At 37.5% G+C, this 15,257-nt stretch overlaps 1 protein-coding gene across 1 annotated transcript in view; it reads left to right on the plus strand.

The window, feature by feature from the left end:
- The window catches only part of ush2a (Usher syndrome 2A (autosomal recessive, mild)), a 195,904-nt gene that overhangs the window by 52,499 nt on the left and 128,148 nt on the right, over nt 1–15,257 (plus strand). Inside the window, exons 25-28 of the mRNA XM_068730789.1 lie at nt 2,618–2,793; nt 3,327–3,474; nt 9,413–9,519; nt 10,520–10,643. Of these exons, the coding sequence (XP_068586890.1) occupies nt 2,618–2,793; nt 3,327–3,474; nt 9,413–9,519; nt 10,520–10,643 (555 nt within the window). The remainder of the gene's footprint in view (nt 1–2,617; nt 2,794–3,326; nt 3,475–9,412; nt 9,520–10,519; nt 10,644–15,257) is intronic.

Here is a 15,257-nt window from a genome sequence, read left to right on the forward strand (position 1 = left end):
CAATTTACTTTTAATATTTCAGTTTAAGTTGGTACCTATGTAGGTATTTTAATTAATCTTTAAGGGATTAGACACCAGACAAAGTCAGACGACTTTAAATAGAAGTTATGGCCTAAATGGCCAACAACATGGCTTGTGAATGCTGTGGTGTTGACCTTTCCACAAATGAATGTTGCATAAATTAAGACCAAAAATATTTAAATGATGACAAAAAAATCTGAGATCTGCGTAATATAATCAAGTGAAGTTTTGGTCAAAATAAGTCCACCAGATGCTAATGTATTTAATACAAAATGAATAGTATTAAATTAAAATAATACACGCATTTGTCTTTCTTCCCTCTTTCATAAAAGAAAGAGGGAGGAAATAAAAACTGTGTGTGGGGGAGGGGAATCTCATTAAGGTATTTGAATTTCAAATAGATGATATGGCTCATTAGGACTAAACGATTGCCTCCAACATCACTCTAAGCTATGTGTCTGGATAACAAGCATATGATAACACCATTTTAAATGTGAAGTGTGTGTTGGTGTTTGTGCATGTGCGTGCGCTGTGTCAGAAAGAAAGAATATGATTGTGGTTATGTCTACCATGAATCACATTTCACAGCATATTTCACAGCTAGATGCCATCAACAGCAGAATAAAAGAATCTTTCTCTTTAATCGTTCATGTAATAGTGGCTTTCACAACCGTAGAATTATAGAATGCTTAAATCCATTAAATCCACATAATATCCACTAAGTTTCGATTTTAAATGCATCTCTTTGTGTCTAAATAAGTATTTTAATTTTAATTAACGCATTGTAAAAGGCTCATTTTTATAGTAATAGGTGGCAGTCAAAGAAAGACTTACCCAAAATGATTGAGGAATCAACAACTGTGTTAAGTAGTCTAAACCTATACATTTCAGAGATTAACAAAGTGTCATCTTTAAATGTCACGCACATACAATCTTAGAGAACTGATTTTCAACAGTCAAAAAGTGAATTTCTTATTAGAAGCTAATTGAAATAGATAATAATTTGAGTCATATTTTAAGTTTCTCAGTTCTTACCTGTATAATAACCCCGTTGCTATTTTGGCTGTGCTGCTCACTATTTCTACACATAGTGTAGTGAATGCAGCCAAGGGCATTCTGGTGCCTTGAAGAAAAGGCACACTAATATGATTAGTTCTAATTCATAATATTATAAATAGATATCAGCTAACTTGCTAACCTACCGCTGGGTCAACCTGCTAGCCTTGGTGCCTAAAAATCCATGGATGTATAAAGAAAACTGGATGCAGTGTCGGAGGCGTGGCCCTGTTCATTCCATGGTCAGTGACACAGCCAAAAAAGTTCAACTTCTTTCTATACATTAGCTGTATTATCAGCATCGGTGGACCCATAGAGCAAAACCCACAAGCATTTCCTTTAACCGGCCTCAGCTTGCTCACATGACACATCACAACAGCAGTTAATTTATTACTCTGGATTTGGCTATTAGTGTATTTTACAACTTTTAGAACATAATCATTTAAATAAGGGCTATTAATGTACTCTTACTGTGAAGTTGATTTACCCCTAAAAATATGAGACCTCTCTTTCCCAATGTAAGTGTATGAGGAAAAGTCTTTTTGGGCCCAATGGCATCACGTGACGGACGAAGAAGTTTAAATTCCGTCATTTGGCCACTATGTGAAATGACCATTATTATATATCCCACTGCTTTTGGAGGCAAGATCCGCCCTGCATAGCATTCAAGCGCAAGGATTGGCCAGGTGCCCAATGCTCGCCAAATTACTGGTAACCCGATTTGTTTGGGTCCTTCTATCATGACCCTAACAAGTCAAGATCAATGCCTAGCCTTGACCAGTTTTCCCGTTCTCAACCAGCTACGCAGGGCGGGTCTTGCCAAGAAAAGCATTGGGATTCATAATTATGTGTCAAATTGGCTCAAAGCCTGGCGCTCTTCCTAGATGCTTGCTAGAATCTCTAGTATAACCTTGTGATTCCGTTGTAGCTTATAAAAGTTACTAGTTATCTAAACTTACAGAATATACTGCTTAAGTCACTTGAAAGGAGACTATTTACACTCCAGTTGGCAGTCCTGAAGTGAGCAATTAAAATCTTATTCACTGCAGCTTTGGGGTTCTGTATTAGCTAATTTAATTCATGCATGAGATTATCATTAACATAACCAAACAAAAACATCTAAGAAAATGTTACACTATTTATTTGTACATTGTGAATAGTAAGTCTTTAAATTGGTGGCTGTAAAAACAAGCTGTGTAAACAACTTAGAAATTAGTAAGTTATAGCATAATAGATAAATTGATTAATTGAACAGGTAAGAGAAAATTGTGTGCCGTGTCCTGCTAGCATTAGCTTTAGCTAACTGTATTTAGGGACTGGTACTTTGCGTTACCCTCTACCCCTTTTTATGTATTCTCAAAATGTTAAAAAATGTATTACTATATTTCCTGATTTATTGAATTTTTCAACATTACTTATTGGTTTCTTAAACAGATTTGTGATATCTCACGTATAAATATGCATTAATAATTTGTTATTGACTAGTTCAACATTAATGAATGGCTAACTGTGTTGTGTGATGTGTGTATTTTATACATAGTCCCAGAGATGATGACTCCTCCAGAAGTGTCTGCACTGTCATCCACCAGTCTCAAAGTTTCATGGAGTGCTGCTGAGGGTCAAGGGATCATTGCCAGAGGACAGGTCACAGAATTTCGGGTCAACTTGCTCAGTGAACAGACCAACAATCCCTATGCTCCTCCGGTTATTAGTCAGGTGACGTACGGACACACTTTCCCTTGCACATAATTAGCAGGACAACTATAAAACTCTCAGTTGAGTGAAAACTGTGCCTTTTGCTAAAAGTCAAGGTAAACAGGGTTTTTATATAGTTTTTCTGTTCTTGGTAAATGCTTTTTTATTACCTCATCCTCAGTACAACTGATGTTTCACCATGCTTTTCTTGTGTAGAAAATATTCGTACCTGCAGCAGCAGTAAAGTTTTGGAAGCACAGAGTGAATATGTAATTGACCTAAACACTGAAATGGCCAGGCAATTCAATAAAATTCAATCTGATTTGATTTGTCAGGCATTCTATAATGAAAGCACTGATATCTTAGCAGATTATGTTTGTACATGGTTGTCTGATGGTCACAGTTATTATACAATTAATCATGCAGCTGTAGTATATGGGGTGTCAGGTCATGTGAGCAGCTACTACTCTGTTTCTCTCCTCTTTTTTTCCTCATAAATTAAAACACAAATTGTCACAACAAGCTTTAATTCCTTGTTTGTCTCACTTTTTCAGGTCTTACATAGGGTGGGACCATCGTCACAGCTTGTTCATTTAGTGAAAGGACTGAAGCCTTACCATGTGTACAACTTCACCATTACACTCTGTACAAAGACAGGTTGCATTTCCAGTCTGCCAAGCACGGGGCGGACCCTACCATCAGGTAAAACAAAAAGATATGCACACAAACACACATAATTGCAGGCAAACTTCACAACAGTAATCAGCTTAGTAGAAAATAGGTTCAAAGACATGAAAATGCTGATAGAGCCAATATGTTATAATATGCCATACAGTATATAGATAGATAATTTCAGTCAGATACAAACTGTGTGCAGTATTGAATCATTAAAGTGTGTGGTGTTCTCTTCATAACAACTGCAACACAGCCTTTTGACATAATGCACACTCGTATCCAAAAGCACACAGTCTGTCATTGGGTACTTGAGTGGCGACAACATTGGTCGTGTTAACCAGAGGGGATATTCATGGCGCTCGGCAGTAAAAACAATTTACTGTTAATTACAAGGAGAAAAATGTGGCGTAGCACACACTTCCTGCTGGCCATGAATCAAACACACACACACAGAGTTACAGAAACACACATACAGTGTCTCTCTCTCTTAGATTTATAACCATTATGGAAGTAGAATGAATTAGCTGTGTTTAATAACTCGGGCACAAATCTATGGGACTGAGATGAGCACTAATTGATCAGTGCAGGATGACATACACACATGCAATTTTTATTCAATGTCTTTATCTGTCAGTTTCTTTCTGACAGTCTGTTGTTTTCTCACTTTTTCACTCAATCTATCATTCACTTCTATCTCTTCCTGGCACTTTCACTTAAACACAAAATAGCACATGGCAGCAGACAAACATGAATCACTCTGCAATATAAATATTACGCATGCGCACACACACACACACACACACACACACACACACACACACACACACACACACATATCCACTCCTGACCCTCTAACACACTTTCCATCTGTTCACTCATGGTCTCTACTCTTGTTGCTTATTTTATGTCTTTTTGGGTTTTGAATTTGTTTTGTTTATCCCTTTAGGTGAATAGACAATGGGTGCGCTGAGTGGTTGTGGAAAAAAAACCTTTTATCTATAAATACTTGCTCAGGGATTTGGGCTTTTGAACGTACTCTAAACAGCTACATCTGTTGCCATAGAGAATATTTTAATTTCACACAATTCTCAAAAAGTCCTTCCTTGTGTTTATTTTGATGAATGATACTTCATATTCTAATCGGTGGACTTTTTAAATGTATTTTTAATGGCTACATCTGTTGACACACTGACGATGTTTATTTCAAGTGATTCCAAAGACTTTTCTTGACTGTAATACAGTACAGTACAATATGGCTTATTGTACCCAGTTGACTTTTTGAATGTATTTTTAACAGCCACATCTGTTGCCACCATTTTGTTTCATCCAACGCCAAAGATGTCCCTTGTTTCAACTATAAGAAATGATAATAGCATATGCCGTTTAGCAGATTTTTTTTTATATGCATAGCATGTGCCACTTCATTGGGTGTTGAGCTTCTGTCGTAGCTCCACACCTCATATCTCTTTTTCTCATTCAGTTTTAAATCATTTGAGTGTTCACAGAAAATATATAATAATAGTTTTAGCGCATAATCTAAACCCCTTTAGGCTTTTACAACAGTTTTTCCTCTGTAACCATCAACATTAAGGAGCAGATGAGCTTTAACCATGAGATGAAAGAAAGCAGTTGCCTTCCATTTATTACTTTTGTTCTTGCGCATTTTTTCTACAGTTATTTAAGATTTGGACAACCATATTTTAAACCTTGCTACAGTCAGTTTTGTTGTTGTTGTTGTTGTTGTTGTTTCGCTCCTACAGACAGAAAGTCTAAATATCTTCAACTGAATTTGTCTGGTCGTAATTACAATATACTGTTCATATTTCATTTGATTTTAGTTTTATTTGCCAATTTCAGAATCAAACGTTTTGAAAGGTTGTAAAACCCAAATCAACCCTGCTTTCCTCTGTGCTAAGCCAAATATTTTTCCTTTTCTGGAAAAACCCAAATCCCTTCAGAACCCATTCTTACCCTGCAGAGAGGACAAATCTTAGTCCAAGTGCAAAAAATAAAAACTTTACTTTTTTTTTTTTTTTTTATTGTGCGACAGAATCCCTTACCTTATAATTTATTCTAAAGTAATCTATATTGTTTCCGTATGTTAATATGTAGTTCCTTAAGGTTTCTCCTCCTAACAAACTGTAGCCTTTTTGGCCCTTGTTATTGGTAAGAATTTGCAGAAAAACTGTAAACCTGCATGTTCTAAAAGTTCTTATATTTGATTTTAAAAATGTATTTTACAGAAATGAAATGAACATTTTTACATATAAACCCTGAGTAAAACAGTTTGTGGAGGAAATTATCCTCACATTAAGCAGTACTCCTAGTAGCAAGTACTTGAGCGTGGTGCTGATGCACTGATAAATGTACCACACATAAGGCTGTGCCATTAGCGCCAGCTACCATCTGCTGTAAGTGAGCAGACAGCATCTGCGAAACCACTGGAGTTACACCAAAGCACATGACTGAACATTAGCGTGCACACTGAGACAGACGTAACGACACAAGGAAAGCGCTCTCTGTCCATGTGTGTGGATGCATTTTCAATTGTTTCAATGTGAGTGTCTTTCCACAAAGTTATTGATCAAGACGTAAAGTGAGTGGCTAATCAGGGACTGATGGTGATGTTTTATGTATCCTACATCCATAAAGGCTTGTTCTACAAGACATACACACGGAGAGACACACACTCTCACACACACACACACACACACACACACACACACACACACACACACACACACACACACACTCACACTGTAACACCACTCAACAGAACAGGAACTTTATTGATTTACGCATAATTGGCCTGAGGCCCTTCTTGAGGAGAGAAATATGCATGGCAAGGGATTGCGATGTCAATAAGTGGTGTGCTTGTGTGCGTGGTGTAACTGTACGCTAAGAGCCTGTTAAGACATGTCAGTTGCTGTAAAAACAGAAAACACACACACACATGCACAATTGCTCCTGGGAGCTGGCCCATGATTTAGCTGCTTCATTACCATGTCGGCAGCTAAAATTAACCTTTCTGGTGGACTGTTAACCTGTGTGTGGGTGTACATGTGTGTGTTTGTGCACTTGCCTGATAAGGCAAGTGGCTTTCGTCAAACTGAATGTGTCATAGTGCTAAGTACATTTCAGTGAATTAACAAGCAGACAAAATAAATGAATACGTGACACGCAAAGAATACAGGACAGCACATTAGAATCCCATCGATCATCAGCGTTGATAGCTGTCTCATATGACATAATACACACCGACAAACAAATGCACACACACTCTTCAGTCCTTTTGAAGTCTGTCAAAGTTTGCAGTGTTTTTCCTTAAAAATGCAGGTTTGGTGGATAGAAGACTGGTTGTTGTCCACTACATGAAGGGCACTATTGCTCCAAATGATTACAACCTGTATCCCCAATAATGCTGTATTTAATTAAGTGAGCCAATAAAATAAGTTAGTGGAGGAATAACTTTTTTTTTTTGTCAGTTACATTACATTACAAGTTTTAAAAGATGTTGGGCCACATGTAATAACATTTTGGGATTTTTACCCTGCATCAGTATTTAGTTACACTTTAGGCTCTTTAGGTAATCACTGTACAATTGTGTTTCAGACGGCAGAGTTCAATCTCCTGCTGTCAGAAATCAGAGCACAAAAGCATACTTTTTCTTAAATTAATTAATATTTTATTATATTCAATTAATAATAGGCCACCCCCAACAAATATTTACATTGTATTGCTGCTCTCAATTATTGTTGTGGAGCTCTGCTGTGATAGAAATTCTGAAGGAATGGTTTGAAAGAAGCAGCAGGTGATGTGACACTGCAATAGACTGTTGACCTGGACAACGACTTGCATAAAAGGCTGTGAGGCAGCTTTTGGTGTGAATTAACTCAGCAAGGGGTGTGTTTGCACCTGAGAGACAATTGTAGATACAAGAAAATGGGGGAACTTTCATACTTGCCACATAAGAATAAACCTGTTTTTACAAAGGCTTCTTGCATGAGGCCCATTCACTTTTTACTGATCACAGAGACTCAAAAGTCTTGTAGGGAGAACAAATACTTGAATTTTTTTTCTGTTAAAGGGAAATTATTATCATTAACTTCAACAACATTGTAGAATGAGAATACGAGTCATCTGGAAAGAGAAGACAAACATTTCCCTGATGTTTTTAACCAGTCCAGTCTAATCCTTCTTTGTGTTGTAAAGTACAGTATTCCCTGTCCAATGATGTCCTGTGTCATCACAGGTGTCAATAGCTCTACTAGGATGAGAGAATCAGTTATCAGTAATACCTTCAGTAACATTGCCGCCTCACAGTTCCCTGAGGTCAGTCTCGTTTGATCAAACAGACTCAGCAGGGCATGGTCCCTTTTGCCACTGGGTTTTACACAGAATCTCAGGAAACCTGGCTTTCCCACTGACGCAGTGAGAAAGTTGTTCACAAGATAAAGGTCTGCAACGTAACAATGCCATAACAATTTATCTACTTTAATCTAGAAACAGACACATTTGTGCATTGTAATCTACCCGCCTACTTTCAAACCATCTGCCTCTAATACACTTAAAACACGCACACACACTCATTCAGACTAAAAGTTGATGTCTGCATATGAATGCAGAATCTGAAAACAATCGGACAAGATTTTGGTATCTGAAGCATTCTGGTTTCCGTTTGTTGTTTGTTTGTGGTCTGACTAGTATTGACCAATCATGTTAGAGCAGACTTTGGTTACATGTAGGTTAACAGTCTGTGTGGAGAGCAAACCGCGATGCAATCTTGGAACCCTGACAAACATTTTGCTTTTTTTAAATATTTAATTATTAACTGTGAACTGAGTGTAAGTGGTTAATTGTTCAAACATCTGGTTGTACTCGTCTCCACTCTCGCATCTCATGTTGCTAATCAGTCTGTAAACAATCACCAGCACACAAAAGAAGAAGTCTCGGCCCATTATCCGGATATCCGCCGGTGACACTTGATGCCCCTAAATATTGTCCGTTTCCCCCAGAGGCTAAATTGGCGTCAGACAAATACAAGATTTTTCAGACTTTGGCTAAACCAAAAGAATAATTTCTTTTCTAGCACTTCATTCATCAATGAAGTACACCACTGTTTAAAACGAGGTGCGTGTGCGTGTGCGTGTGTGTGTGTGTGTGTGTGTGTGTGTGTGTGTGTGTGTGTGTGTGTGGAACAGTCAATGTTCTAAATGTCACCATAGCTCATTTCAATAGACTAGTAAGCTATCGATTGGCAGTAATTTATGGTTTGATGTGCCAAGATGAGCCACCTAAGACAACCTGTCCCCTTCCCTTTTAAGAGCTCTATTAGAACTCACACTAAAGATGGTCCGCATGTGTGTCAGCGAGAGCTAATTTACTCCTACCACAGAACATTTAGACCATTACTGAAACACACACACACACACACACACACACACAGACAGAAACACAACGATGGAGTGACACTTAATGCATGCACATCTTCCCCATCTCTACACCAGTCCATCACTTGCCTCTCTATCCATCTCCTCTCACCATATCAGCCGGGCTCCGGTTGATTTATTTATGATACATGTGGAAGCTACAGCTCAAGTAGCGCTCAGTATTTTTCAAAGGGACATTCAATTTAACATCTAAAGTGAAAGAAGGAAATTAAATTGACCCTCTAAAATTGGACTTTTGTGGAGTCTAGACATACAGTAGGTATGAGATAAAGTGGGCCATGACTTTTTTTCATGGCCCACTTTAAAGTTCACAAAATCAGTGTATTGATTATTACAACCACAACATGAGAATGCATTGCTTAAGAGTTTCTATGTGCTCACATTTTCATACATTTAACAAAGAAAGCACTTTTGTAAAAGCAATAAGGCGGTTCACAAATCCATATATAATGGTAATCTGATTAAAATATTTGAGTTGGCATTCAATCTCTCATTTTCTACCTTTCTCTCCTCAGCTCCAACAGGACTGTCTCCTCCTCAGTTACATCCAGTAAATGAAACCACCATTCAGATAGACTGGGACCCCCCAGCCCAACTCAATGGACCAGACCCACTATATCAGGTCTGATAGGATTTGCTTAAATACAGTATGCCAGTTTGCATTGGTTTTTTTTACGTGTGTGTGTGTGTGTGTGTGTGTGTGTGTGTGTGTGTGTGTGTGTGTGTGTGTGTGTGTGTGTATTTGCTCTTACTCCGCACTTTTGTACCAGACTGAAATATATCAACAACTATCCAATGGATTGGCACTGTTCACAGACATTCATGGTGCCCAGAGGATAAAACCTACAGATTTTGTTGATCATTTGACTTTCCTTCCATGGTGTTGGCATTTGTGGTTTTGAGTGAAATGCCATCTGTTGGATGGATTGCAACACATTCTAGCACAAGATAAATTGTCTTTGGTGATCCCCTAACTTTTCATGTTGCGCCATCATCAGGTCAAAATTTCAATTTATCTGATACGTTGGTTTATGACTAATGGCATTTTCATCAGCCTCAGCTGTAACTACTTTGTGTTTGTTGCAAATTAGCAAATGTTAGCACGCTAACAACTTGCTCAACTAAGATGTACATGGTGTAAACGTTATACCTGCTTAAAATCAGCTTGTTTACATTGTCATTGACATTGTCATTAGCATGCTGATGTTAGCATTTAGCTCAAAGCACATCCTCTTGGTGCCACTACGATGTGTGTAAACTCTTAAGCCACGGTTATGTTCCCAAATGGACGCATATATGGACAGCTGCGGACACAATAGACGTTTAGTAGTGCATTACCAATTGTATTGTAGTGGCTGTGCAGACAGGTCCGTGTGGTCACAACAAATTGGACACAGAGCGTACACCCCCTGATGATAAATTTACATCACACCGCCTCTTGCGGACAAAGAGTATAACTTTAGTGTTGTGTCCTAAATTAACCTGGACTTGGAGAGTATAGTATCTATTGTGACAACTGTAAAATAAGTATATTGAGTATTATTGCTGTAATAGGCACCGTTATCATAGTTGTATTATTATTATTATTATTATTATTAACAGCATTATTTTTCTTTTTTTAGGTGGAGAGGTCAGACGTCTCTCTCTCTGACCCACAAGGTCCTGTTGTCAGAGGAACCAGATTCTCAGGAAACGGTTACTACCACTTTCCCAGTGACGTCCTTCCTGTCAACACTGACTTCACAGGTAAGAAAGTACTGTATATCTAGGTACATGCAGATGTCTGTGTATGTCAGAAAATGGACGGCTTGTCCATCTGCATTACTATATTCTGTACATGTGAGTATGTGTGCACATGCATACGTGCATGCCTGTATTTGTTGGTATGTTTTGTGTTGTTCGGTGATCGCACTGCAGTCTCTCAGTCTTGTAGTGACATTCCTTTAGAATGACTTCCCCCGTCATCTTAAAGGACAATTATCTTTCTGTTTACCAGCATCATTAGAGGGTTGAGCTGCACAGCCAAACATGTTCTGCTTCATCTGAGAACATCACCGAGTCTGACGCTCATAATTAATGACTGCTGATACTAATCAGTGGGATTTGAGCGGTCAAAGCTCTTCGATGCCACTTGAGATTACTTCTCTGTCCTGTGCAAACCTTGTATCACCAGCTATGTCTTTGTGTGGACAAAAATTTGAAGTTTGAATTTGGGTCGTAGATTACACCTCCTCAAGCCATGTTAAAACTGAATAATAAATGTCAAATTATTTATATCGGTCGGCAAACCAGTTTTCTAAAACAGTTTTCTAAAACTGTTGACAAAAACCTGACTTTGGGTAGATAAAGGTTCATCTGTAATCCTTATGTGACCGTGACAACTGTAATTGAGTCAACAAATCTCTCTCTGTTGGTCACATAATCTTGTTCCACTAAAATACCCAAATATGTTTGCCACCCACCCAAAGTATACTGTTACTTTTACATCTAATACATCAAGAGCATTCAGCCCAAACAGTTTGTCTGTGTCCAAATATTGAAGAGAGCCACAGGATCTGAGGGTGATTTTTAGTGCTCTAAAAGCAGTAGTTTTCATGCACACAAACACACACACACACACACACACACACACACACACACACACACACACACACACACACACACACACCTAGATTGAATTTTTCACTGCATCTGAGTTGTTAATGAAAAACACAGATTTTTGTAAAGGCTTTTTGAACAGAAATTGAGGAGAAATTAAATTAGTGTATTTGGAGAGGTAAGCCACCCTATACAATACTACAATAATCTATTCAAATCAAAATACTAACATAGAATGAGCTGTTTATTAGAATAAAAATGTGTTTTTGCACACTTTTTTGTAACTCATTGTTTATTGATTTTGTTGGGCAATCAGTAATTCAACATAACAAGAAATTTACATAACACACACTAGTCAATTTCCTGATATTTTTGTTTTATACCTCGAAGATCGCCATTAGAGCATACAAATCTTTAATTACTTTTGATGTAAACAGAAACTTAATTATCAAGGACTTTTAATATGTACTATTAGCACTGAGATTATCTATATTATTGTCTTCTCTCTCTCATCTCTCCTCTGGTGTCCTTTCTTCACAAAGGATAACTTGTGTGTTCTTATGGATGCGAGTAGTCTGAATGTGTCTAACTGTATGAATGTGAAAAGGGTGTGGCCGAAACAGAACATGAGTACTAAGCAAACCTTGTCTGGGCTATGATTTACAAAGATCACAGATCAGATTTTTTTTATAATAATATCACACCTAAGATCTCTGTCCTGTACAACTTACTTCTTTTGGAGCTGAATATTTAGATAGTGTGCTGTTGTCTTAATGCAAATCTAGTTACATGTTGAGAAATCCCAACAACTGTCTTACCTCTTATTCTCTATATAAGCTCATGGTTCCCGGGTCTTGTTCATTGCTCTCTCTGAACGCTATCCATGTTCCTTCAGCAAAAAGGTAAATAGATGTCTCTGAATACTGCCAGCAAATAGATGATGCATTTTGCTATTGAGCGGTGCCTCTCATCTCCTCCACTTTCCTCCTTCATAAAGGGTAATGGATCAGACAATCACTTTCAGACCGGATCTATTCTGGACCAAGAATGTGTCGGCAGTCCTCAAACCATCGCCCTTTTACAACCATCAATACTAATAGCATCATCTACAGACAATTATTCCCATCGAAGCGCATGGAACAGCGAACAAATCAAAGCCAAATTGGATTATGAATGTAATGCAGTGTAATGCCCCCTCGAGAGTCAATTGATCACAGAGGAGAGACTCGTCAATCGTTGGTGTCTTATGGAAACCTAGTAATTCTGACAATGACAAATGGAACATATTTATACGAGTAGAATCTTTGTATAGTCTTTTTTGTTCAGTTTCATAATGCAAGATCTCATGATGATTCATTCAGCAAACATCACAACAATTAGACTATGCATTGCTTGGAAATTGGGGTCTTTTGAGTCTTTTATACAAATAAGTATTAATGCTTCAGAAGATCCTGGTGGGCTTTCTGTAGGAAACAGCAGATCATAATTTTTCTCCGTTAACATTATGCAGCATTATAGGAATATTAGTAGTTTTTTTTATCACAAATTGTTCATTCAGGTTCTTATTGCAGGCTTTCTGATTTACTAAACATGAACTAAACTAGGGCACATCTTTAATCAGAGTCAATATTATGTATGTTAAATCGTAATTCAAATCAAGACATTACCTTGTAAAATCATATGAGATTTGCCATTTCACTTAATCAATGGCCACTTTACTGAAATTATTTTGGCCAAATAGGTTGTTTTCCATGTGCAATTATTGGGATAGAGGTGGATGTTTCCATTATGATAAGCCTGCTCACTTGTGATTAACGATGCTTCTTAATGCTGAATGAATTTAGGGTACTTGAGGTCAATTTTTACCACACTGAATCTTACTTTAGATAAAACAGGATTATAACCATATGCAATCACGCTGTGATATGAATATCCTGTAAGTGCTTGTTTCCGTAAATGCATGCTAGTCCATTCATCTTATCTGTAATGCTTCTGTATCTGAAGCACTACAATGTGACTTCCTTCTCTCCTTGGTCATCTTTGAATTAAGGATACTGGTTCTAAACAGATTATGAAATTCTCAGTATTTGAGCCTGAAATAACCTGATTGGAAAGAGGATGAGGGCCTGCTCACATTTTCCCTAACCCAGATGTATTTCTACAACCCACAGTCAATGAAGAGAGATGAAACATTACAAACAGATTAGAAAAAACAAAGAAAAAATGAATGCAGGAACAAATAGATTTGGATAATTTCCAGACATGTCTAATACAGTACATTTCTGCAGCACCACTGCAGCAACTGAGCAGGAAAGAGGGAAATGTTAAATGATACAAATTATTTTTCCTTAATTAATATGATTGATTGCCAGGCATTGACGTTGAGAGGAGAGGGGGGGAGAAATGTGTGAAGGGAAAGTTTGCACAGACATCATTAGTTTTTCCCCATTTAAAGATTAATCAGAAGAGGCTGGGCTCTTTAATTCTGTCATTTGTATATTTAATGGGCTGCTGCAGAATCTATGGGTGTAATTAGCTAGCTGCCGCGCTCTCATTAATACGCCAGGCTCTGATTAATGCCAGCACAGAGCTAACATGACTGGAGTTATTCAGGTTATGTTGTGTAGATGATTACACACAACCTCCACTGTTTACTGAGACAGAGAGAGGAGAAACAATACAAGAACACATGGAACAATACCTACCTAATAAATAAACTTTTTAATGTTACATATTGTTGAATAAAACATAATTCCTACTTGTTCGCTTTGTCACACACACACACACACACACAGAGAGAGAGAGAGAGAGAGAGGAGAGAGAGAGAGAGAGAGAGAGAGAGAGAGAGAGAGAGAGAGAGAGAGAGAGAGAGGAGAGAGAGAGAGAGAGAGAGAGAGAGAGAGAGAGAGAGAGAGAGAGAGAGAGAGAGAGAGAGAGGCACATTCATTATGAACAATAAACTATTTTTAAAACAGTTTTTAATAACTTAATTTATAAATGACCCACTTTTAACTATATACTGTAATTGTCTCACTTAACCTAGAGTTGATGGTGTGAGTATAATTGGTTTTATGTACTTGTAGGTCATAAAATGTTTCTTTACAGTACATTAAGTAATATATCACTCATGAAAGCAACTTCCAGATTTTGACAACAGCACTGTGAAATTATATTTATTGACAAAGACCTCTGAAAACATTCTTTGTTCATATTCTTCATGGTTCTGCATTGCATTCACACAGCCTTGTTCAGTTAGTCATTGCATGACGGTTTAAAATGGTTTCTCAACAATAATTCACAACATGTAAAATGTTTATTGTGGATTATACATGTTTCTGCATGACCAGTTGTGAGGCATGACGTTGGTGATATTGTTTGGTCAGTTGGTTGGTTGTTCAGTCAATCTCAACACTTTGCCTTAGAGCAGAATGTCTTCACATCTAATGGCCGGGTTGTCATGAAATTTGGTTGATATTCATTGTACCTGGCCAAAATATAAACTACTGGACAAAAAATATCTGAATTTTATACAAGGAGCACAGTGTGCACACATTTATGAACTCCGGAAGATGGTTTTATAATCTATTACAGTGGTACTCAAACTTTTTATATATTATACAGACATTTTTTCAGCCAAGTACCCCCTAACCAGCTCAAAACCAAATCCACCTTTGGTAGAAAAAAAAAATGTGTTTGTTGCGTCAATTGACAGTCAATGATTGCATTGAAAATAGAATATGAAATTTGTTTGTTTTTTTTCAC

This window comes from Cebidichthys violaceus, unplaced genomic scaffold (genome assembly GCF_023349555.1).
Source record: "Cebidichthys violaceus isolate CVI_PGR_0920_01 unplaced genomic scaffold, fCebVio1.0.p SCAF_5, whole genome shotgun sequence".
Lineage (NCBI taxonomy): Eukaryota > Metazoa > Chordata > Actinopteri > Perciformes > Stichaeidae > Cebidichthys > Cebidichthys violaceus.